Below are 25,295 nucleotides of genomic sequence, written 5' to 3' on the forward strand. Positions count from 1 at the left end.
GCAAAGGTGCACTGCGTGATCTTTGAGGGTCCGCCACCTGCTTGTCTCAATGAAAATGTTATTGCTTTATCTAGAGCAGACATGTCAAACTCAAGTCTGGGGTCCAAATTTGGCCCGTGATATAATCATATTTGGCCCACGAGATCAAATCAAATATGTATTAGAGCTGGCGCACCGGCTACAGACAGGCTATAGAGACATTATTTATTTTAATTAATTTTGTTATTATTTTATATTATGCTTGTTCTGGATTCAATGTTTAAGTAAAACTATTATTAAACATTTATTTAAATAAGAAAAGGTTTAACATTACATATCTCGAAAGAAGGGAAAACATGCAGATGTTGTTGAAATTTTTCAATAAATATTTAGTTTGGCCCACGACTTATTCACAGTTTTTTTTTATTTTGGCCATCTGTGAATTTGAGTTGGACACCTCTGGTCTAGAATGTTGCATTTAACAGATTAAACCTAAATCAAGGGAGGCAAGCAGGTTACAGCACTACGCTACATCAGAAGTCAGATCTGTGGAGAGTCGCCCCTATTCACAGAAGGAATTAATGTATAAATGCTAGATGGATGTTTAATGTCACACCATGGAACAATCCAGGGAAAGAAATAACATCTCCATGGAGACAAGCATTTAGCAGGGCCTCCACTAGAAAAGTTGCACAGTGCACCTTTAAATTATGCATAAATAATAAGAATTTATATTTACCAAAGGACAGGACTGTTTCTCTGGCAGCACTGCGCACATCTTCATTGGTTGATCTCCATAATTCTGCGATGTAGTCCACACTCTCTGTTGCCTACAAAACATGCAAGAAATCTGAGTATAATCACATTAGACTCAGACAAACTTTACTGATGCACAAGGGAAATTATTTGGACACAATAGCTCACACATCACAATACAATATAATAACAAAGAGTAAAAATATAAATGGTAATAATACATTCATAATAAGCAGCAAAAATAGCAAGAGACTAATGTCAAATATGGCATAATTATATAAATGTATATGTATATATGGGCTCATTTTCATCTGTTCCATATTCAGCTCACAAACACACTCTCTTAACATACACCACAAAGGGGAAAGTGTCTTGCTCAAGGACACAATGATAGATACTATACTGGAGCCACTGCTGCTCCACTGTGGCACACGGTATTCCCAGCGGTCTCCTATCAAAGTACTTATCAGGCACAACCTTGCTTAGCTTTTAAGAGATTGAAATTTCTTAAGATAGATGTTCAGAAAAAAAACAAAAAACTCTTGCCCTGCAGGCCAGTCAACAGAAATTTGGGGGCCCGGGGCAAGAAAACTCACATGGGCCCCCAGCTAATATTAATAAATAGGCAGAGGTTCCAATTTCTGGGCCCCTAAGACCTGGGGGCCAACCAACCCCTTTGTCTTCCCCCAGTTGACTCCCCTGGACCTCTTCTTTTTAATTATATGATGTTTAATTATATGTCTTTTTTTAATATTGTTGCATCTGAAAGAGGAATAAGGATTACAGATTATAGAAAAATCAAATGGTTAGGATTATAAAGCCATCATAAAACTCACTGAAGGTGCACTGCGTAACATTTCTAGTGGAGTAAATGTTATTGCGTCGTCTAGATGTTCCACAAAAAAGATTAAAACCATCTATCATGAAGGAGACAAGCAGGTTACAGGACTACGCTACATTACAGTTCAGATCTGTGGAGAGTCGCCCCTATTCACAGAAGGAATTAATGTATTTTTGAGCAATAGAAACACATGTGATGAATAAATGCTAGATGGAAATGTTTAATGTCATACAGTGGAATATTCCAGGCAAACAAGCCGATGTCGGACCCTCCACCAGAAAAGTTGCACAGTGCGCTTTTAAATATATTTTATAAAGACTCACCCTGAGACATTTGAGAGCCAGACAGGAGCACTGCTGGACCAGAGCGTCAGAGCTCTTCAGACTCTCGGTGAAGTAAACCACTGCCTAGAAACAAAAGGGCAAAAATACTATAACTTAAAACAATTACTACCACTTTCTGAAGTACATACTATATATTTTCATTGACAAAGCTGAAAAAATACTATCTGTTCTCGTCTTTCATGTGGTCAAAGTTCATGGTCATTGCACCCTCTTAACGCATTGTAAATTGTAACTCAACACTTGTTTTTGTGTCGGCCATGTTGGAAAGGTCAAACAGCAATTTCAAGGTGACATAGTGAAGAACTGTGAAAATATTTAACTGGGCATATGTTACACGTGAAGCCTGATTCCTAGTATTTTTGGAGTATTTTTTGCCCATTCCAAGTAGCAATACGATTTCACACATGTCCTACCGTTGTCAGTTATCAAATTCAAGCAAATTAGTGAAGTGTCTTGCCCAAGAGCACCAATTTATGGGTTTCAATCACATGTTTTTTCCTAATCATTGGTGCAATTTTAAAGACTTTTGCCCATTAAAAACATACAGTATATTACATTGTTTTGATTTGTTAATTACTATGACAGCAATCTTAATTTTGCGTCAGTCTAAACCCCACGGATACAGTATGCAATGAAGTTGGGATTCAACCAAAAACCACACAGTTACTGGGCAAACATCTTTACCAACTACTGCAACTCCCTCTTCAGAGATAAAATACAAACTGTAGCACTTATGATCTTAAGGAAGGTACACACAGACAGAGGAGCAGCCTGTTCTTGGGGGGCACTAAACACTAAACAACCAAATCTTGACATGGTTATTATGTCGGCCATGTTGGAAAGGTCAAAGGGCGAGCTCAGGGTCACATAGTGAGGTGGTGTGAAAACATTTAACAGGGCATATGTCATTCCACAGAGTTGGGAAACTAGAGTTGAAAGATGTGGGGTTTTGAATTGTTCTGTGATTTAAAGCTAACAAGAGGAGCTGGAGCAAATACTTAATATGCTCTATTATCATATTTTATAGTCCATATTTTTTGGACTATAGGGCACACAGGATTATAAGGCGCATTAAGTGAAACAAACGGATGACACTTGAAACTGATCCCTTAGCCCAGGCATTCACGATCCAATGGATGTAATTCGCCAGGCGTTGCCTCCCTGTCTTGGTGACTGTGTATTATGAATGTGAATGTGGGCGGATAATTTAATTAATTTTTTTTGTTTCCTATGATGAGAACTCAAATATACATTGAGTAATAATTTGTTTAATGCAGCGTTGTGCACATTTGTTTACATTTTAAATAAAACAAAACTTAAAACCACATGACTCATTTTCATTAACTTATAAGCGCTGAAAAAACAGTTTGTTCCTTGTCTGCTGATGTGGTCAGCTTCTGTCAGACCAAAGGAATATATGAGCATATATGTGAAAATCGGTTCGAGGTCAGTAAGCACAAATTAAGAAATTAAGAAAATTAAGGGATTTTAAGTGTGCCTTATAGTCTGAAAAATACCGTAAATGCACTATAAATATTTAAGCTACTTTATAGATAAATCGTGCCCAAACCTAAAAAGTTAATCAAAACAAAACATCCCATGTGTGGTGTTTCTTAGGCCAATATTATGGAAAACATTTGTTGTAACATAGAGATTTCTGAGGTCTAGTCAGTCACTATTAAAAATGTTTTAAAATTATTAGATATTTTGTCAACATATCAAACTTGGATCCTGTCAGACTGATGTGCGTCACTCTAAATTGAGTTCTACACATTTATCAATCTGGAATGACTCTCACTGAAAGAGGTCAGAAAACATGACACATCATGACGACTACTTGAATCTGATTGGTCGAAGCTTCACGACACTAGAACAAGCCGAAAAATCAAACTTTTGTTACATCCAGTCGAGAGAAAAGCACAGACATCTTCTCTGTCCACAAATGCACAGAGCGCTTACCTTCTGCATGTTTTAACCTACAAAATAGTCAGTACTAACGGCAAAATAAGTTGAAGTATGTCTGTCAGTGTTGCCATGTTTGTTTTGGTTTGAGTGTTTGGCCTTTGACTTCTTCACAAATCTCAATGCTGCTCTGTGACTGGCCCACCCACCTGATGAATTCTCATGTGTTTATAAATTCACAAATATCCCTGCAATCCATCTCGCTGTGTACGATTACCTCTCAACAACCCTCTGGCAGTTTTCCTCCTCCCCTGTGCTCACCTTGCTCCTAAAGCTCTTGTTGTTGGCGGCTCTGCTCAGACAGTTGGCTGCAGCCTTACACACTTTATGATGGGGGTCAGTCTGCAGAGAGCTCAGAGTGTGGAGCGTCTGTCTCAGGGGGAGCAGCTCTGAGAAGTGTCTCTGCTTCAGTTTGTTCAGAGCCTTCCTCCTCTTCAGCCCCCGCAGAGACCACAAGATGTACTCTGAAACACAATATAGACACACAAAGCCACACTGTGAAACATTTCTGACGAAGCAATAACATTTCCACGGAAAAAACGCCTTTGATGGACCGTCTACTAGAAAATTACTCAACGCATCTTTAATGTGAACGATTGGATCTCATTTTGCAAAGAGACAAAGTCTTTTTCTTACTATTTTTTATGCATTTTTACACTGATTAACGTTGAACTACAAACTCAAGATCATCAGAGAAGCAGAGCAAGCAACTCTGGTGAGAACTTTGTCCACAGAAGACATATTTGGCATCGCTTAAATTATTATTATTATTATAGTGCAACGTTTTATTTAGATTCTGCATCATTCCAAAGGGTAAACACACTCCCACACTCTGAACCATTTTAAACAAATCTGAGCCTCGGTCATTTCTCTCTGTGATGACTTTGTAGTTAAAATGACTTGGCTTCTGTTGTATAAATAACCATAAAAGAGACAGTCTTTTGAATGGCTCTTTGACATGAAAGGATCCCAAAGATTCAGATCCCATAAAAGAGCTGAAAGTCCCAATCACTACAAATCAGTGACGAAAAGGTGATGACATTTAGGAACATGACAACCAGCAATTTGTTGATTACAGTGAAGGTAGTTTGTGTAGTTTATTGGACAGCTTGGCGTTGTATTTCCTGAAATAGGCCTAAAACTTAAATATGCACTGTCACCTTTCAGCTGGAGGGCACACCAAATGATTGTCACGATTGTTCCTAAGTATGGCATTTAACGTATTTTCATGGAGACGAGCATGTGGTGCAGTTACTAGGCCACATTATGGGTCAAAGTAAGAATGTTTGGTTTTTAAGTTACTTGTGAGCATTAAATTATAATTCTGCGTCGACTCAACACACACTGCCGCTGTCGCCTTGTTGCTGTCGTTTTTGATCTATGGATCTCCGTCGAAGTCTGTGCGCCGCAGTAAGTAGTAAGTAATTATTCACCCCCCTCCCCTCCCCATATGTTGAATTCTTTCCAAAAACACACAGAGTCTGGGCAGGTCTAAAATAAGTGAGGTGGTTTTATTTTTCAGTTTGCAGAATGTACAGTTTGTGTCCATTGCTCTTCTAAGATGATTCTTTAGCAGATAACAGCGATGTAGAAGTTTGTAGAAGTTTGTAGCAGATTTCGCTTTGCTTGTTGGTGATGAGATATTTGTGAGGTCATGTCCGTACATTTTTCCACGGAATATTGTCAGTAGAATTGGGCTGCTCACAGCGCACGAGTAGGGCTCTGTTTGGGAGGTGCACTTAAGGTGATAGTTGCTCTTTTTCTGCAGCGACTCATTATAAGGAAAGTTTAACGGAAGATGAAGCCAAGTAAGTTCCTTTTGAAAAGTTTTTAAAAGTTTGGTGCACCGTCTTCACTCGCGCCTGCTCAAGCCGACATCTTCAGGTGCGACCCTGTCCTGCTGCTTCTCCAGTTTAGGCTCCTGGCTCCACTAATGATGTCACTCTGTTGCAGCCAATGAAATAGCGGCAGAAGTAACCCTGTCATCATATCACTGAATACATCTCAGAACGTGTAATAAACAAAATATGAACTAAAACGTGTTCAATTAATACTATAGAGATTGGAAAAATATTAGAACAAATGTATATTTTTGTTTATTAAAATAAAATGGCAAATATTGGTGGGGACTATTTTGTCTTCCCCAAATATTGGTTGTCACATGTCCCCACCATCCCTATGCAAACCTACGCCCTTGGTAGAGAGGACCAATCACAGCACTTATTGTCTGCTTCACTTTCCCTTGGTGTCAGCATCGTAGTTAGAACATTTCAGAGGTGCATGTCGGAGGGGGTTCAAGGTGACGCAAAGTCTGTGCGAAGCAGATGACCATAAATTGGGCTTTAGAGTGAGGCCTTTCCTGATGTGCTCACTTGGCTCTCTCTGGACGCTGCTGTGATGCTGCAGGACACAAAGGTGGGACACTTTTGGCTCTTCTTCTCCTCAAACTGCCCGATACAGATCTGCTGACTCTCCCTGACCAGTCCTCCTGTTAAACTTTTGACTTTTGACTGAGACATAAAGGCCACTGAGAAGAGTAATGTTGCAGCAAAACTTGAATTTCCCTCAAGCTCAATAAAGTATCTCTCTTTCTCTCCAAAGGACCACTGATCACTGTTCACGAGGGCCTGATGTTGTGATGTTACAGTTTTACCCACCTTCTTTGGAGAGCTGTGAGATGTGCTCCCCCAGGTCAGAGATGTTCCAGCGCTTCATGTAGAGGGACAGCTGGAACACAGTGAGTCTCTGTGGGCTGGAGGAGGACCAGGGGCTGGGCACAGCTCTGCACACCGACGCCACCTGCTGGACCAGCTCAGCAAAGACTGGGAGAAGACAGAGGAGAGCTGTTCTATACTCGTATGTATGTATGCAGTATGCTTCAATTAAAGAGACTCTAATTGATTTTTCATGTTATAAAGTTGTTTTGGCCTAGTACAGATATGATATAAAAGCTCTTAGGGTCTAAATAAGAATGCAGCGTGTTGTCTGCTTCTAATTAGTTCTGTTCTTAACACAAAAATCAGGTATATAGCCTTCACTTCTTTAAATTTTTCATCATTACTACTGCTTAAAGGTACATTGTGCATCTTTTCTGCTGGAGGGTCCGTCAACTGCTTTTCTCCAAGGTTTTAAACTATCGCAATAGATTTAAACCTTTCTATCTCCATGGAGACCAAACAAGACCAAGTTACAGGTCAGATCTATGGAGAGGCGACTCCACTCACAATCAGAATGCCTGAAATAAAACCACCTGTAATTGAATAAATGTAAGGTAGAGCTGTTTAATGTCAAACTGTGAAACATTCCAGGTAGAGCAATAACATCTCCATAGAAACAAGCAGGTGACGGACCCCTTCTAGACCTGGTTTAGACCTGGTTTACCCCAAATCTAAGGCTTTAGTCATGATTTAGATCTGATATAACTCTGTTTAAGACCGAAAATGTGTAAAATATTCTATAATTTGACCAATAAACAAAATAATATACAAAAAAATTGTGAATTGATGTAGTCCTATTACATTTGCAATTAAAATAAACAGATAAAGCACGTACCTCTCTCTGATTGGCCAGGCTGCTTGGCCTTCACTTGTGTGTGTAGCGTTTCCGCAGGGATCGGGAGAAGCTGTCGGCATGGCAACAGAAGGGAGCGGACATGGCATCGTCGGTGCACTCCTCCCAGAACTGCAGCAGGTCCCGGGTTTTCTGAGCTTTTGGTAAGACTAGGAGAGGGGAAAGATAGGCTATTATTAAAGGTGTGCTATGTAACTTTTTGGTTGGGGGTCCGTCACCTGCTGTTTCTATGGAAATGCCATTGCTCTGCCTCGAATGTTCCACAGTATGACATTAAACACCTCAACTTTACATTTATCAAATTACAGATTGTTTTATAACTCAAAAATACCTAGAAAAACAGACATTCTGACTGTGAGGAGGATTGCCTCTCCACAGATCTGACCTGTAACTTGTTCTGGTTTGGTTTCCATGAAGATAGAAAGGTTTAATGCCATACTGTAAAACATTCCAGATAAAGCAATAACATCTCCATGGAGAAGAGCATTTGACGGACCCTCCACCAGAGAAATATATACATATAGAAGTATATATACTTTCTGCATATAAATAAATAAATAAATATAAATATATATATAAATATATATATATATATATATATATATATATATATATATATATATATATATATATATATATATATATATATATATATATATATATATATATATATATATTTTTTTTTTTTTTTTTTCCATTTCCATTTAAAGGTGCACTATGTATATTTTCTCGTGGTCTCTATGGAGATCTCATTAGGTATTAAACATATGTATTTATTCAACTACAGGTTGTTTTATAGCTCAAAAATACATAGAAAAATAGAATGTGAGCAGGGTTGCCTCTCCACAGATCTGACCTGTAACTCGGCCTTGTGTTCTCCATCGAGATACATAGGTTTAATGCCATACATCTCCACGGACCTAAGCTTTTCTACCGGAAAGTTACATAGTGATCCTTGAAAGGTCCTATATGACACAAAATTTACTCTTGTGAACTTTAAACCATGTTGTAATGTTGTTACCTCCTCAAAAACAGACCTGGAGTTGTGTTTTGTTTCATTCACACATGTTTGAGTAATCCTTTATTATTAGCCTATCTACATCTCAAAAGCTCAAAATGCTCTGTTCCCCCTTGTGACGTCATGAAGCAGTACTTTTCAAGCTTCCTTTTACCTTTTTGTTCATTAAATATTGGCAATTCCAGGTCTGAAATCATCCAAATGATTCAAGTGAAGGTGCATGGAGTTTAAAACACAGCTGAAGCACTTCCTGTATTACCACATGACATCACAAGGTGGTACAGAGTGTTTCCAGTTTGATGGAAGAACTCAGTCTAAATATGCAGGGTTTGTGTGTTCAAAATGTGAGAATGAAATAAAAACAAAACTCCAGGTCTGTTTGTGATGAGGAAACAACATTATAACACAAATCAGAAAATAGAGTAATGGGCCCTTTAAAAATGGTCACAGGTGAATATCGTTGGCCCAAACTCACTGTCTTTAGCTGAGATGTCGTCATTCTTTTGCAGCAGCAGGGAGTTGATTTTGTCCAGGGCCTCGGTTTGGAGTGACACCTCTTCTAAAAGGTCTTGCTTGGAGGAGGCGTTGTCCGTCACCCGCAGCACCTGAGCCAAAACACAGGAAGACTTTTCACATATAGTCCCTTTGTTCTGGTACAAATGTGCTGTGCTTTAGCTCAAGTGGGACGCTCTGGAACTTTTCACCATGTGTTAAAATGTCTGCTCACTTTCAGATCACACATTCACAGTATATAGTGCAGTTACATGGAGATAGGGTGCATGCAAAATGGATTTAGGTAAGATTCCAGATTTCTAAGGTGATTTATGGACCTCAAAACTAATATAAAATGTCAAGTTCAACATTAGCTACTTTAATAATTCAGTATTTTCACCAAAAAAATGTAATCATAACACACAAGAAGTAAGTAAGTAAATTTCCTGTGGCTGGAATGTTGTAATCTTATAAAACTACAGTAGAGAGATATGGCAGAATTATATTTTTTTCTTTTGGTTTGGACCATCAGAATGATCTTATTAAAACACTTTTGTAACCCCCTCAGAAAGTCTAGCAGAACTTTTTGACCCAATATGAGTCTTTATGTAATTATAAACATGTATTCATCTATAACTATTCTCATTTTATCTATTCTCAAAGATTCAAATTTGTGTGAAAGAGCCATGTATGCCTAGAGATATTTAAGGTTTTGGGATGAGAGGTAATTGGTTGTCCAAGGGTGGTTCATCCTGTTTCTCTTCTCTGTGTGAAAAAGCTGTTTTAAAGATGTGCCAGTGGCCAAAAATCTGTGCTTTTTGACACATAAAAATGTCCAGTTGATTTCTTTAAAGTCTCAACTCTGAACTGAACTAATTTGAAATATTTTAAAAGGATTGGCAATTTATTTATTTCCCAACTTAATCTAAAAAAATACATGAAATCAAGTCAATATCTGGGAAAGAAATTGGTAATTGTCATTACCATTTTAAACAGTCACATGATCAGTGTTCGTCCGTGTGTGTTACCTGGAGCAGGCTGCAGCAGATGTCCAGGTGAGTCTCCAGGGCCTGGTCCAGACTCCAGTTCCCAGAAGTCAGTGGGGTGACCCCCAGCTCCTCCTGTGAGGATGTGTCCTGAGGAAGGAGGCCCAGGCTCCTCAAGGTGCTCTCCTTAAACGAACTGATGCTGCGGGGAAAAAGTATCAGGGTTAGTGTTAAAAAAAATAAAAAATAAAATCACAAATACGTTTATACATTTATAAAGTTTTATGTTGTAATTTCTCATCAACTGAACTGAACATGTTTTTTCCATAAAGTGGAGCCAAAAAAGTTGCATGATGTCTGCTTCCAACTATAAAGCATTTTTATCCTCCTCTGGAAGTGTGCTGTTAGCATGGTAGTTGTTATTAGTTATTTTGTTTTATGTATTTATATTATGTGATGGCAACACTTCGCTCTGGTTTCTTAAAGTTGTCAAAAGTGCTTATAAACTCATTACTATGAATGATTATGTTGGGAATGTGAGGAAAAACTTTGGACCTCTGTAATCCATTTAAAATAAACTAAATACAACAACTTTTAGACAAGACAATCTGAAGACATTTAGCTCTTCTCTGTCCTGTCAGATTCAAAGAAAACTGGATTATGTAATTTGTATAAATATGTTAATGAATGGAATGTTTTGTTTGTTTATTTCTTTTTTGTGCTTAATCTTAAAAGAAGGTATGTAGTGTATTATGTATACAAAGACATAATAAACTCCAGAGCTTTAGTGTTTGCCGTGACAAGGACTGACCCTGAGTCTTTGAGCCTGATGCTGCCCAGACAAGAGCTGCTGTCCTCGTCTGCATTCAGGTCGTGGGATAAAAAATCAAAACTGCCCAAGACTTCCGCCAGAGTCTCCTCAGAGCACGAGCTCCTCAGCAGAGACAGGTCATTCTGAGAGACACAGGGACACAAACCATTATATAAGTACCAGTATATACGTATATTATAAAACAGACACTGCTTTAGTACTTGGGATGTCATCCTTTTTAGTGTAACTGTAACCAGGGTTTCCACTGGTTAACCCACTGACAAAATTTCAAAACTTTCCATGACTTTTTCATGACCTAAAGTTAATTTTCCATTTTCCATCCACTTTACTGCACCTACATGTGTAGAGTTTATCATACTTTTAGGGCTAAATATGAAATAACCCTTTCCACTCACCTTATGTTTTGGGATTATAGTTTTTTAACATTCAAAATACTGTCAGTGCATTTACTGTCATCTCTTTTAAACAAAAGGCGCCTACATTTGGAAATAATCATAACTCATGATAACTTAACAGAACGCTATAGCTGCGTGAAAGAGATACTAAAATTCCATGACTTTTCCAAAACTTTCATTGAATTTACAAAATTCCATGACTTTTCCAGGTCTGGAAAATTATAATTTTAGTTTCCATGACTTTTCCAGGATTTCCATGAGAACCTGTGGGAACCCGGTGTAACTGTGTGAAAAAAGTCAATTATAACTGTCTATGTGACACAAAATGTCATGTATTCAATGTAGTAATTCTACAACACAAATGTGAGTTGTTTTCAGAAATTTTACTGACCACAAACTTGACTCATATTTGGCCTGGAGCAGAGTTTCCATGAAAATCTTGTTCCTTGGGCTAAAATATTCCACAGTATGACAAAAACCTCATCTATTCCCATGGAGAATGTTCCTAAGTATGGTTTTAACTTTCTTTGTCCACGGAATCATGCAGGTGATGCCACATCTAGAAAGTGTAGCTTTTAGCAAAAAATAATTAAAGTTACAAAAATAATTCAGTTGAGACCCATTTCTTCAATCTAACCCTAACCCAATCTTCAATCTATGAATCTATAATCTATTTGGAAATACATACATCTAGAAGTTAAAAAACACCTAAATATCTCTGAATTCAAGTCAAACCAAGTCATATTTTTCAGTTTTGTCTTTTGAGATTACTACAGTTTTTTGATTATGTGACAGAGATATACAGGTATATTTATTTATTTTATTTTTTTTGTTTCTTGCATCAAAACTCTCTTGATGCCTGTATACATGTCATTTATCATAACTAATCTCTGAGTTCTGACATATAAACCTTGAGTATAGTGGCCAGGTGCAGCAGGTGATGGTCCAGCGCCCTCAGTTCTTTCTCTGTGGAGCTGTTCTTCTGCAGACTCTTCTCCAGATGAGCGATGAGCGCCCCCAGTCTGCGGGACAGGGCTCTGCGCTGGACCACGGTCACAGTTTTACTCGGGTTAGGAGCAGGGTTTGTGGGCGAGGAGTCTTTGGCCTCAGGAAGCTGTGGGGAAGAGAGGGGCTTGGAGACTGGTACTTCCTGAAACAAAAGAGGAAATTGTAGGTAAATAGTAGTAGTAGTATAATAATAACAGTGAAGGTTATACTGATAGTTGTAGTATAAAAATATTAGTTAATATGTTGTTTCCTCATCACAAACGTACCTGGAGTTGTGTTTTGTTTCATTCACACATGTTTATCTCACAAACCCTGCATGATTTCAGCACTGGAACCGAAAATCTCTGCTAAATAAAATGTAAAAGATAGATATTAACTTAAAAACCACCACTGCATGACATCACCAGGTGGAGCAGAGCATTTTGAGCTTTGGGGATGTAGACAGACTAATAATAAAGAGTTACTCAAACATGTGTAAATGAAACAAAACACAACTCCAGGTACATTTTTGATGAGGAAACAACATTATAACATGGCTAAAAGCTCACAAGCGTCAACTTTGTGTAATGTAGGACCTTTTGTAGTAGTAACAGTTGTAGTACTGGTAGTATTAGTAGTTGCTCTAATAGTAGTAGTGGTAGTAGTAATAGTAGTTGCTGTTGTAGTGGTAGTATGAGTTAAGGTTAAGATAGTGATAGTTATAGGAGTAGAATTAGAAGCAAGTTGTAGTAGGTGTAATATGGAGAGTATCAGACAGAAAAGAGTGGAAATTATAAAACTACAAGTTTACTACATCATCTCTGTTTAAAAATGGCCTAAATTAAGTCTAAACCAACCTGAGATATCACAGGGCTGACAGAGTCCGTTTCTCCCACTGTGCTCTTCTTCAGAATGTCAGGAGTGCTGCATCTGGAGAGAAAATTGTGTTTCAGTGACATAAAGTAAAAGTTAACACTCCACTGAACCCAGAGACTATATATAGAAATGTACATAGCTAACCCATCAGCTGCCCCATTCCAAATAGAAAGTGAACATAGGGGTGCTTCTGGCTCCATTGACTCTGGGTCCAACTGACATTACATTGAAATATTGTCACTGTTCTCTGTAACTACTGCAGTGAGCCTCGTTATTTTGGTCGTAAAGGGACAGTCTAGAATTTTTGGACAAAGGACCTCATTTTCTAGTGAGCCAGAGTGTTGGAGATGTGTGGAGACACTTTTTAAAATATTCCATCCAGTCCTTGAGGATGCCACTAAAAACAGTCTTACCCACTCCACAAAACACCCGAAGAAAATCCATTTTTACACCAGACTGTCGATGTGAATGTCTGTGTTGATAGAATAATTTTAGAAGTAAAACCAACCTTGCATTTGAAGGATTTATGTCTGAGCAGCAAGTGTCTCCACATGTCTCCAACACTCTGGCTCACTAGGAAATGAGGTCCTATGTCCAAAATTCCAGACTGTCCCTTTAAAATGTTCGTATTAACCTGCGCTATTTGATCCTGAGCTTTTTATTTCACTATCTTGTTCATAAATAAGATATATTATAACAACATTCCCACTTTCTTAGTCCACTTCTTTATATTGTCTATGACTGAACCCAACCATAAAAGCAAAAATGTATTATACTAGTAAGTAATCTGATGAAAATAATGTTTGTTTTCTGAACTGTGGAGATCTGGCCAACATGGTTTAAGTTTAATACATTTGAAATATACAGTAATTTTAAAAAGTAGCTTGGTCTGGTCTCACCTCTCCAGCAGCAGTGAGCCTGTGGTGCTTTGGTCTGGAGTGGTAGACCTGGCCCATGTCTCCTCTTCTTCCTCCTCCTCTTCTTCACTCCTCCTCCTCGTCCTGCCCTCCTCTGGGGACTCCCTCACTGACTCTCCATCCAGGGACAGCTGGGAGCGGCTGTCCCCCAAACTGGTGCCAGGACTGGGGCTGGACGGGTAACTGTGTGTCCTGTTCAGGCTGGGGAGGAGGGGTAAAAAGATTTTCAAGAATTTATGGGAAAGCGTTACTATTTAAAGGCTCACTGTGTAACTTTTCTGTGTAACTTGTCATCTGCTTGTCTTCGTGGAGATGTTGCTTTGTAGGACTGAACGATTTGGTTTTTATGTTGACTTTTTATGTTTGTGGAGAAAATGTTTGTTTTTAAAGTCCATAAACCATTACCAGACCAGACCTTATATGTTCACTTTTCATACATAATGCTAAATCTTGATAGCCTGATTCATCAACCGGTTTCACTTTGTGGAAACCGTCTGACCTCTCAGTGTTAGAATTCGGTCACTTGTCGGTAGGTGGATACTTTTTTCATTTAACCAATCGCTGCTATTTGGCCATGCCGTATGCAATGCGCTGCTAACGGGGCTAACTGGTATATTAAGCTTTTCCCACATCCCATAGGAAGAAAGGCAATAATGTCTTTCCCCTTGATAAAATTCACCAAACATTCTCTTTGTTCCAGCTTTAAATCCTCAATCTTAGGAATCGTTGCCATCACACAATGTATGGCTCTTTGCTGATTGGCTGGTGCCTGGACTTGTACTTCTGGGGTTTTTGCAAACGGTCTAGTGTATTCCGATTTCTGACCTAGTTACTTGAGAGAAATTGAGGCACTAGGTGGCACTAGCTTGGCTAAAATTTGGAAACTATTAGCTATTGTTTTAACACTTATTTGCACTACTCCCAGAGTCTTGTTTAGTTTATAATGTGTAATAAACACTTGTGTACTCACATGGGTGTGCTGCTGCTGTGCGGGCTGTGGCTGGACGGTATCGAGGTGTGTGATTGGTGGGACAGGTAACTCAGCAGGGACACGCCTCCTCGAGGGGGGCGGGACTTGGGCACCAGAGAGGGCAGCAATCCCTCTGTATCCTGAAGCTCTCGCACCATAGACTGCAAGAAATCAAATACCAAACATTCAACATAACAACATTCAGCATCTAAACTGATCTCATATATAATACTGACAGGCTCGGACTGATAATCTGTACTGTGGGCGGGTCCACCTCAGACCACATTTGGGCTGGTGTGGTCCAAGTGAGCGGAGTCCAGAGTAAAAATGCCAGGGCCGAATTTTGATCCCAACTAAATTTTGATCCGACCCTGAAAATACTAATATGGATAGTTTAAATGGTGCACTATGTAACACCTGTTTATCTCCATATAGTTTTTGTTTTATTTCCATGTATTTTTCAAAACATGCATTATTACAGTGGGGCAGGCTTGCTTCTACACAGTTTTAACCTGTATCTTGAAAGATAAATTTACTTTGGAACATTCCAGGCAAAGCAATAACATCTCCATGAACAAAAAGCAGGTGACCCTCCACCACAAAAGTTACATTGTGCATCTTTAAGTATTCTTGTGTCAGTTCGGTAAGAAACATATGAAAGGATCAATTTCAACTAGTGAACTTATTACTTTATGTGATCAGTACTCACCATGAAGTACTTCTCGGTGAAGGAGGGGGTGTTGGGTGCGGTCCAGCTGTACACGGAGCTCTTTCTGCTGGACACAGACTGACGACTGACGGACAAAGGCTTCATCTTCTCACCGCTGTCAAACGGACTGAAACACACAACCAAAAAATTTTAATACTGCACTGTATTATTATTTGACATCACAAGGTGGAACAAAGCCCTTTTGGGTTTTTTGCCTCTTCTGGCACCTATTTTCTTATCTAAAGTGTATTTTTTATTGTTAGGTTATATATGTGCTAAATAAATAAGGTGGATCAGTGTTTTCTGTTTGAGAGAAGAACTCAGCCTAACTATGCAGGGTTTGTGATCTTATATTACTATTATTATTATTTAAAAAATTGACTCTTTAAACCATGTTAGAATGTGGTTTTCTCCTCCTTGAGTTTGCTTCATTCACACATTCATTACACACTTCAATACATACACTGAGTAACCCTTTATTATTAGGCTGTCTACATCTTTAAAGCTCAAAATGCTCTGTTTTACCTTGTGATGTCATGAAGTTTTAGTTGTCAAATTAATAGCTAGCCTTTAACTTTTGTTATAGTAGAGATTGGCAATTCCAGAGCTGAAATGATCCAAATGATTCTAGTGCAAGGGTATGGAGTTTGAAAACACAGCAGAGCACTTCCTGTATTACTACATGACATCACAAGGTGGAACATGTGTGAGTGAAACAAAACACAACTCCAGGTATGCTTATGATGAGGAAAACATTATATCAATAACATAGATCAGAAAATAGCATAATATTGGCCCTCTAATGTATTTCAAAATATTGTTACTCAAGGAGAAGTAAAATGCGATTAAACTACTCCCAACTTTTTTTCTTGACAGATTCTTCAAGTGTAACTCATGAGATCTCACCTGAAAAATGACAGTATTGGAGGTGAAGCAAAAATAAACTGACAGACTTTTTATATAGTATCCACAATCTCAAAACATGCCTTCAACCCAGTGAAACCCCACACCAATCAAGAGCGCTCCAAACAGAGCAGAGGAAAGTGTAAACACATGGGGACAGATTGGTGTAACTGTAGCGTGAGATGGTTGTCCGTGGGCCTCCTCTGTCTCATGTTTGTGCACCTCATCACCTGGATCTACTAAAGAGAGGCTCATGGTGGAGGTTCAATCAGCTGGATGTACACACACACACACACACACACACACAGACACACCAGAGAGGGGGCAACAGTGCATCTTTGGTAACTCTATACTCAAAATATGACATTTTTTCTATCAAAATAGTTTGTGTGAATTGAGCATTTTAAAGATGTGCTGTGTAACTTTTCTCATGTGCAGTGCCGGTGCGGGAGGCCACCAGCTCTTTCTTTGTAGATGTTATAGCTGGAATGTTCTTTGTAAACAAGCACAGAATACTTCTAGGTCAGATTTGTGGAGAGGCGAGCCCGCAGATCACAAGTAAATACTTGTATTTTTAAGCAACAAAAACACAGGTAACTGAATAAATGCTCCTAAATCTATTCTACGCAAAGCACCTTTAACGTTTCAGACTTAGGCTACGTTCAGACTGCAGGGCTTAAAGCTCAATTCGGATTTTTTGGGGGAAATAAGATTTTTTTGTGGGGTCGTTAACATTTCCAATTAAATGCGACTTGTATTTTATCTCCAGTGTGAACTTTAAATGCCCCAAAAGTGTCCCGCATGTGCATTGGAGGACACAATGACATCACACACAGCGAGCGTGCTCAGTGTTCACGGAAGTCGCCTAAACATGAACACGAGCATTGAGCACCTGGAGATTTTAAAATTGCTGTCGTACCGGAGCCAGAACATGTACAGCTTATTTGTTTTAAGGAGGAGATTGAGAAGGACAAGGTTTTTGGTCATGGCGTTTTGAGAGGCAGTGGCAGCAATGTCCGTAGAAAGGAACGTGTGGGTGCAGAGTTGTAGCCAGGAGTGTTGAGACTCATATGTGCTGCGCTGCTTCACTGACATGGAGCTCATACGCAATTTTCATATGACGAGTTTGTGTACATTTGTGACATGTAGGTGGGATGAATGCGACCTGGCCGTTCAGACTGAAGTCACACGTCAAAAGACCAGATATGTATTGGTTTAAGGAGCACATATCCAAGTGGCCTGGGTTGCATTTGAAAAAATCAGATCTGTATTGTTCAGACTGTCATTAAAAGATCAGATACAGGTCACATAGGAGCGAAAAAATCGGATTTGGGTTACTTCAGGCTGCAGTCTGAACGTAGCTTTACAGACACATTTTGAGCTTTAAACCATGTCTTACTCTTGTCCCCTCATCAAAAACAAAAACAGACCTGGAGTTGTATTTCGTTTCATCCACGCTTGTTTCATTAATCCATTTAACCAAAGTCTTCTTCTCTGAGCACTCAAAAATGCTCCGTTCACATTATATTTATGAACTTTGTGTTTCTCTAACTCATTCTACAGTCAAAATGTGTTCAGTTATTGCTTTGAATTTTTTGGAAAGGAAGGTGAAGTGTATAAATGTTTTCCAAATGCAGACATTATTTAAGTTAGAAAATATAACGTACTACTCCCAAGGTGACCAAAATTGTGTTTAAAAGCAAATTAAAGCCACAAGAATGCATTATGTCTTCTTTAAAAATGGCCAAATCACCACCACCACCAGACTGCCAAATGAAAAGAAAAATCATGCAAATAATAATACTGTATGTCTACAAAAGCCATATATCTTGAGTGGAGAATGTAATAGTGCATATGATTTACTGGGCAGCTGCACATAACCCACACATGAAGTCACTGCTCCATAGGTCCTCCTCTCGCTCCTCTGCAGGACATCTGTGCGCGGCCGGGGTCAGAGCAGGGCCCCTGTTTCTGGGTCAAATCTCTGGTTCACCGCACCATCCTTCATACTTGTCTGCACCTCTCCTTTCTCTCAGCTATTTTGATTATTGCAACACTCCGGGCTTTTGATAAGATAAGAAGTTTGTGTTTTTACAAAGAGATATAGTTCTATTATTAATAGTTATGTGAACGGAGTAGTTTACAAATGTTTTGCTTTTTTGAACTCAGTTTTTAACAACATATCATGGGATTTTAACCAAAGTGCAGCATGCGCAGGTCAAAGGACACAAGTACAAGTATTGTATTTTGTGAAATGAGTTGATTGTTTGTCCCATCAATCTTACATGTATTGAATTACAGGTTAGGTGGAGTCAACCTCCTGTCTCCATGGAGATTGCTACGTTTTATGCCAGCATTATGATTCGTTCGTTCGACGGTAGGCGGGTACTTTTTTATTTAACCAATCGCAGCTATTTGGTTGTGATGTATGTAATGTGCCAAATCCTGTAGGAAGAAGGGCAATAACGTCTTTCCCCTTGATAAAATTCACCAAATATTCTCTTTGTTTCATCTTTAAATCCTTGATCAAGGGACTCGTTGCCAACACAGAATGTATGACTTCGTGTAACCCAGAGGGAGGAAAATTTATACTATATTCAGTGACACAGTTGTTACATTCGTCTACATCCATCTCGACCGCTTTATTTACTGTTGTGCTGTACCACAAACGGGACCCAGACAGGCACAATGAGTTTATCATGGCTTCACAGCTCTTCGCTGATTGGCTGGTGTGCGGTCTACAACTTCCAGGGTTCTTGCAAACAGTCTAGAGTATTTGAGTCCTGACCTAGTCGCTGGAGAAAAATGAAATTGAGTGAAGGCACTAGGTGACGCAAGCCTGGCTAATTTTGTGGATCATCCCAAGCAAAACTATTACATCTCCATAAAGAAAATGTTTTTGACCATCGATGTAAAACCTTACACAGCGCCATTTTAAAGTTCAGTAAGACAAAACTTCACTTCTGTTTCTTTTCTAAGCCATCAGTATTTGGAGTATAATATTTCTGAAGTAAAAATACTCTGTACTTACTTCCAGGAGACCTCTAGCTGTAGTTTAATAGTCCCCAGTTCAGTGATGTCCACCAACATCAGGCGTGGTTTGGACACAAAAAAGTCAGCACTGGCACATGTCACACTGCCCACCAACTGCCAACCCAGTCCTTTAGCTTCTGTTACCTACAAGACAAAAGAGGAAACAAACTCGTGTATTTAGGTTGTGTCAAAAAGGGCATCTGGTGTAAAACCACTGCCATGTCAAAATGGCCCGTAGATGGTTTGCTTTGGTGATCATAGATGAAAAAAATGCAAAAACGAAGAGAGTACAAAGAACCTACCAGAATAATAGGGATGAATGATTTTGTATTGAAAAAGTAATTGTATTTTCTTTTGACAATCGTGACCTTTTTGTATGGAAGCAAATAAAAAATAAAAGCCTCACAGAAAGTTGTAATTTCAAGTTTAAATGTACATTTTGTATCTTTTCCGGTGGAGGATGCGTCACCTTCTTGTTTCTACAGAAATTGCTTTGTCTGGAATGTTCAAACAGATTTACCTTACTTTTTATTGCTCAAAAATACCTGGAAAAAAGGCATTCTGACTGTCAGCGGGGCCGCCTCTCCACAGATCTCACCTGTTATTTGGTCTGTTTTGGTCTCCTTGAAGATTGAAAGGTTTAATGCCATACTGTGAGACATTCAAGACAAAGCAACTTCATGAAGAAAAGTGTTTCACAGATCCTCCATCAGAAAAGTTACACAGTGTACCCGTAAACAACTGAAGACTTTGTCATTTGAAATCCAAAACATTTTAAACCATCATTCAGTCCAATAAAACAAACATATTTGAATAGTTAGTACCTTGATGTGGAAGTTGTGGTTGATGTGTGGGAGAAAGGCCATCTCCTCGTGGTCCCAGGTCTGAGTATCATCTGATTCAATCTTGCCTCTGATCCGCCATCGCTGACGACCCAAACGCACCACCACCTGATGAACGATTAGACAGAGATTACACAAGAATCTACCACAACATTTCAATTTGTTTTGTTCAGATTAGAGAATATATTAACAATTGTAGATATTGTATTGAATATGTTGGTGTTCCTCAAGGCTTAATGGTAGGGCCAATGCTTTTTTAGTTTTTGATAAAAATTTTTTATTTATTGTGCAGTTAAAAAAGAAGATTATACTGTAATAAAATGCACTACCATGTCTGACTCAGCAAAACCAAATCCAGGAAAGCGGCGCTCTATCTTAATTTTTTATTCCACGTTTAGACAAGCGTTTTCGGGAAGAAATCTGCTTGCAAACGGTGACGCAAAAGTGTGTGAAATTCACCATCGACTGGTTCTCCCAGGTCTCATCCATAGCTATCTGGCTCGCCTGCGACAAACTGGTGCATCCAACATTTGACAGAGGTAATTGCAAATCCTTCTCTGTTCACTAACAGTATCTCTGGATATTCTGTACATTTGTTGGGATGCCTCTTGTAAGTTTACTGGCAGCTTGAAGGTCTGACGCATGGAAATTATCTATTGTATGTATGTGACATAAATGTGTACGCAACGTGAACAGATCTGACTGGAGTTTTGCGTCTTGGGCAGTGTTGACGGAAACGCTACAGTGGAGCCTAGTCAACTCTTCCACTCTGGAGGGTGGTTTCAGATTTTTGCATTTTTAAGCTTCCAATACACCATCACTGTCTAAACGAAAGGCACTTTCGATAAAATATTTTGTCATTTTTACCCACAAGCATTCTCGTGTAAACAGGCTCTAATGCAGTTCAGTCTGGCCATGCTTCTGTTGTAGGGAGTATTATACCTCTGATAACGTAGGCCAAGATGACAAGGAGTAAGCTGGCAGTAGGTGCTTGAGATACAGCACCGAAATGAAGTTTTCACCATTTTCACCTACACCAACTATGACAGAGGGGAAAATGTGGCCTTCAGATCAATTTTTGGCAGTTCTCAATCCTCAAGGTAGTACTTCTAGCTCTATAACCTCGATAAAATTGTAGTGATGAAGACCTATCATTAATGTTCCAAGGTACAGTGGCTCTATCAATGCTGTGTAAATGTTAGCATATTTGAATGACTCACTGTATTAACCTTCACCTTCAAATATGGTTCAATATGTGGCCTTTGGTGGAAAAAAATTGGACATCCTTCAACTTATGTTTTCAAGATGTACACTGCACTTGCATGTGGTAGTCTTGTCCAAATATCCCAGATTCCTAGACAGTGTGAGGAGTTCCTGTGAGATTTCCATGTTCTCCTTTTGTCTTAGTGACTCTTCTCCACTTTCTTTTCCACATAAACCCGAATAGATCCTCCAGCAGTATTCATGACCATGGTCCTGGCTCTAAAAAGATCCCTGGGTGCTACTTTGAGGTTAGCCACTTCTTTTGTCACACTGCCCCAGAAGTATTAAAGCGGGTCAAATGCAGAGTACGTATTTAATGTATCTAAGGGGACAAAATCATCTGTCTTAACCTCATTGTTCTTGTGATTTGCAGTTTTTTCTCACCTCGTACTGGTCTCCGGGGCAGAGCCGAGCGAAGCCGATCAGACCTGAGTGAAAACACATGTTGAGTTTGAGTTACATTATAAAACCAGTGATAACCCGCAAAGCACTGTGGGATATTTAACACTGTGCAAAGAGAGAGAGAGGACACACCTTTCATTTTGATCTGCAGCTCTCCCAGAAGAATTTCCAACTCGCCCTCCATTGAGGACATGTCCTGCAAGAACAAAACATCAAACTATGGGAATATTATAGTTAAAGGTCTGAAAAGGCTCCTTAAGTTGTCACAAGATGTTTTTTGTATTTGTATAGGTAAAAGAAGGAAATTCTGAAGTGGGAAAGTGAAAATGTGATAAGTGTGAAATGAAATCAATTTCTTCAAGCACTATCTTCTACTTTTACTAGTACTTCAACTATCAAACAAAATATTTAAAAATTACAAAAAAACATTGTATTTTGTGATATTGTTGGGGTGCCTCAGGGCTCATTATTAGGGCCACTGCTTTTTAAATTTTACCTTACAAGAAATCTACTTTGTAAAAATGAAAAGAAAAAGTAAAAACACAACCATGACATAACACTATGTCTGGAAATGCCTCAACATTTTTTCCTTGTATGTTCAACTGTGAAAACAATAAACCGGGACTAAATCAGAACAAATCTAGTATTAACAAAGCAAATTAAGAGCAGATGATTAGATTAAGATATGGATGCATTCACAATACAAACTGAAGTGGACTTGGGAGTTTGATTGGGGACCAAAGTTACAACATTATGTCACTTTCTCAGATAAATATGGTTCACTTTCACAATATTTTAATAAGGCAAACCAACAGTGTAGAAAGACATATCTTCCGTTTGACTAAACAAGTGTTGCAGTGCACAGAATCAACCACAGAAATTACAAGGAGGAAAAGACGCTTCCTCCTTTGGTCAGTAGAGCCTTTCCCTGATCCATCACATGTAAACAAACATGCAGACTCTGTTAGTCCCATAGACTGTGTAGAGAAGTGGACAAAGGGACTGTGACATCACCCATAGCGTTCTGCTCCAGTCAAATGAAGCGCATGAGGCTAGCGCTATAGGAGTGAATTTTGTAGCCAGAATTTATAAACAAAATAAAAACATTAGGATTGTGTAGAATGGGTTAATATGAACATTTTAAGACCAATATGACCAGGCTCACCACAGCACTTACAGAGAGGGGTGACAATTTCTCATTGTAAAGTCAACTGGAGTTGATAGAACCAGAAGTGCCTCCATGCACACCTCCTATTTGGACTGTGGTGGCTAGCAGGTTAGCTATGTCCATTTATATTATATCAAAGGCATACTGTCTAAAGCAGACTTGGGGAGACGTATCCATGTGTTTCTCTCCAGTAGGAGACAAACTACTGTAACAGCCTGCTCACTGGCCTCTCCAAACAAGCTGTAAAACAGCTGCAATACGTTCAGAACACTGCAGCTCAGGTCCTGACACGAACCAGGAAGTACAAGCACATAAGTCCTGTGCTCAAGTCTCTGCACTGGCTCCTGTGGCTCAGAGATTTTAAAGTGGCTTTGCTTGTGTACAAGTCTCTCCATGGCCGAGCACCAAAGTACATCTCTGACATGTTAGTGCAACATGAACCATCTGCACACTGGAGAGCTCAGGGACCGGCCTCCTGCTGGTGCCCAGAGTCAGGACTAAACACGAGGAGTCAGCGTTTTAGATTCATGCAGCTAAAACCTGGGACAGTCTTTCTGAACATGTGAGACAGACCTCTACTTTGACTCTGTTTAAATCCAGGCTCAAAACTGCTCTGTTTACCTGCATATGACTGAAATATTTTCAATCTGCACTCTTCTCTCTCATTCTCTCTCATTTAATGTCTCTTTCCCTTTTTTTTTGTTTTTTTGGTTGTTTTGTTTGTTTGCCTTGAGCCTCAGCCTGATCTGTCACATGTAAACAAACATGGAGAGGAACTGTAGCAGTGTTTGGGTTTATTCTTGGTTTTTATGGCTGTGCCCACCACCTGCCCCACATGTGAGCAGCAGCCGAGGTCAATGTGTTTTCACTTTAAGAGGAGACAACAGGAGACTACTTCTTTTGTAAATAATCACAAATAGTCAGAGAATTTTGAGTTATTTTAATGAATTAGAGTTATTTTTATTTTTTTTATCTTCCTCTTTTACTTTCAAGCAAGAATCGAACTAAGGAATTGATACCAAGTCTAAACCAATATCAAAGACTAAGGTAGGTTGATTTGAGCTACAAACATTTCTGGTGTATTGACAGGAGTGGTACTTCTCTCCAACGTATTAGTATTTTTTAAAATAATACTCAGGAGATGATTTAAAAGAGGCATTTTGCTTCAATGGGGCATTAACTGCTAACACATAACATATTTAGAGCATCATGTTACTTTTATTGTTTTTTAAATGCTATATTTACTGCAAACAATGTATTAATATGTTTTGTAAGTTTCTGAATCTCCCTCCCCTTCAGAGCATTATCCCAACACAATCAGCATGCATCCTAATGAAATTGCTGCACATCACATCAGGTTTGCCAAGTTGCTGTGTACAGTTTTGTATCATGTTTTTGTATATTTACGGAGAATTGTCGCGTGGGAGTGTGGGTGACATAGGTTTGTGGACTAAGCATTGGACAAACATACATGGATGACATCTAAAACCACTTCAGGCATGTTTTTGCTGTTCTATTTTGCACAATACTCCCCCTTTTAACCATTACGTATTGTCTTACATCCCCCTCTCTGCATATCCGTTATATTTTCTTAACTTCAATAACAAGGAAAAAAGCAGGGAGAAGTCAAAGTTTGAGTGTTTTGAAAGCAGATAGGGCCTGGTGTTAGCCCATGTGGATAAGAGCGTGTTGTAGTTGTTTATTTAAGCGGGAAAACACATGTTGTAGATTAGAGGAGTCTGTCATTAAAAGTCACGTCATCAAAACAAAAGGAGGAATGCCATAGATGTTTACCGAAGGAGAGCTGCTCTAGATTGGTTACTAACAACGTGGTGAGAAACTGAATAGTAAAATGTTTGGATACATGCTTGTTTGTTTTTTCTTGTAGGTGGTTCTCAAATTGTGCGCCACTTTTGACTAGAAGAGCAGTTTCTTTTTGTTTTGTTTTTTTAGTTTTTGTAATTTCTAATCTAGTTTTGTTTATATTAGAGTAAACCAGTAATAGCCTTATAAAAAGTCTCTGATTAGTCTTTTTTTAAATCCTGTTTAA

At 38.9% G+C, this 25,295-nt stretch overlaps 1 protein-coding gene across 1 annotated transcript in view; it reads right to left on the reverse strand.

Annotated features, from left to right (window-relative positions):
- Positions 1–25,295, reverse strand: part of ripor3 (RIPOR family member 3) — an 88,106-nt gene that overhangs the window by 3,446 nt on the left and 59,365 nt on the right. The window contains 18 exon segments of the mRNA XM_020920769.2: positions 719–809; positions 1,900–1,983; positions 4,144–4,346; positions 6,540–6,704; positions 7,435–7,467; positions 7,470–7,601; positions 8,946–9,075; positions 9,991–10,150; positions 10,760–10,902; positions 12,086–12,325; positions 13,020–13,092; positions 13,938–14,156; positions 14,926–15,086; positions 15,635–15,761; positions 19,569–19,714; positions 20,395–20,520; positions 22,060–22,103; positions 22,210–22,273. Of these exon segments, the coding sequence (XP_020776428.2) occupies positions 719–809; positions 1,900–1,983; positions 4,144–4,346; positions 6,540–6,704; positions 7,435–7,467; positions 7,470–7,601; positions 8,946–9,075; positions 9,991–10,150; positions 10,760–10,902; positions 12,086–12,325; positions 13,020–13,092; positions 13,938–14,156; positions 14,926–15,086; positions 15,635–15,761; positions 19,569–19,714; positions 20,395–20,520; positions 22,060–22,103; positions 22,210–22,273 (2,341 nt within the window).

This window comes from Boleophthalmus pectinirostris, unplaced genomic scaffold (assembly GCF_026225935.1).
Source record: "Boleophthalmus pectinirostris isolate CB_2022bp ecotype Guang Dong unplaced genomic scaffold, ASM2622593v1 HiC_scaffold_3, whole genome shotgun sequence".
NCBI lineage: Eukaryota > Metazoa > Chordata > Actinopteri > Gobiiformes > Gobiidae > Boleophthalmus > Boleophthalmus pectinirostris.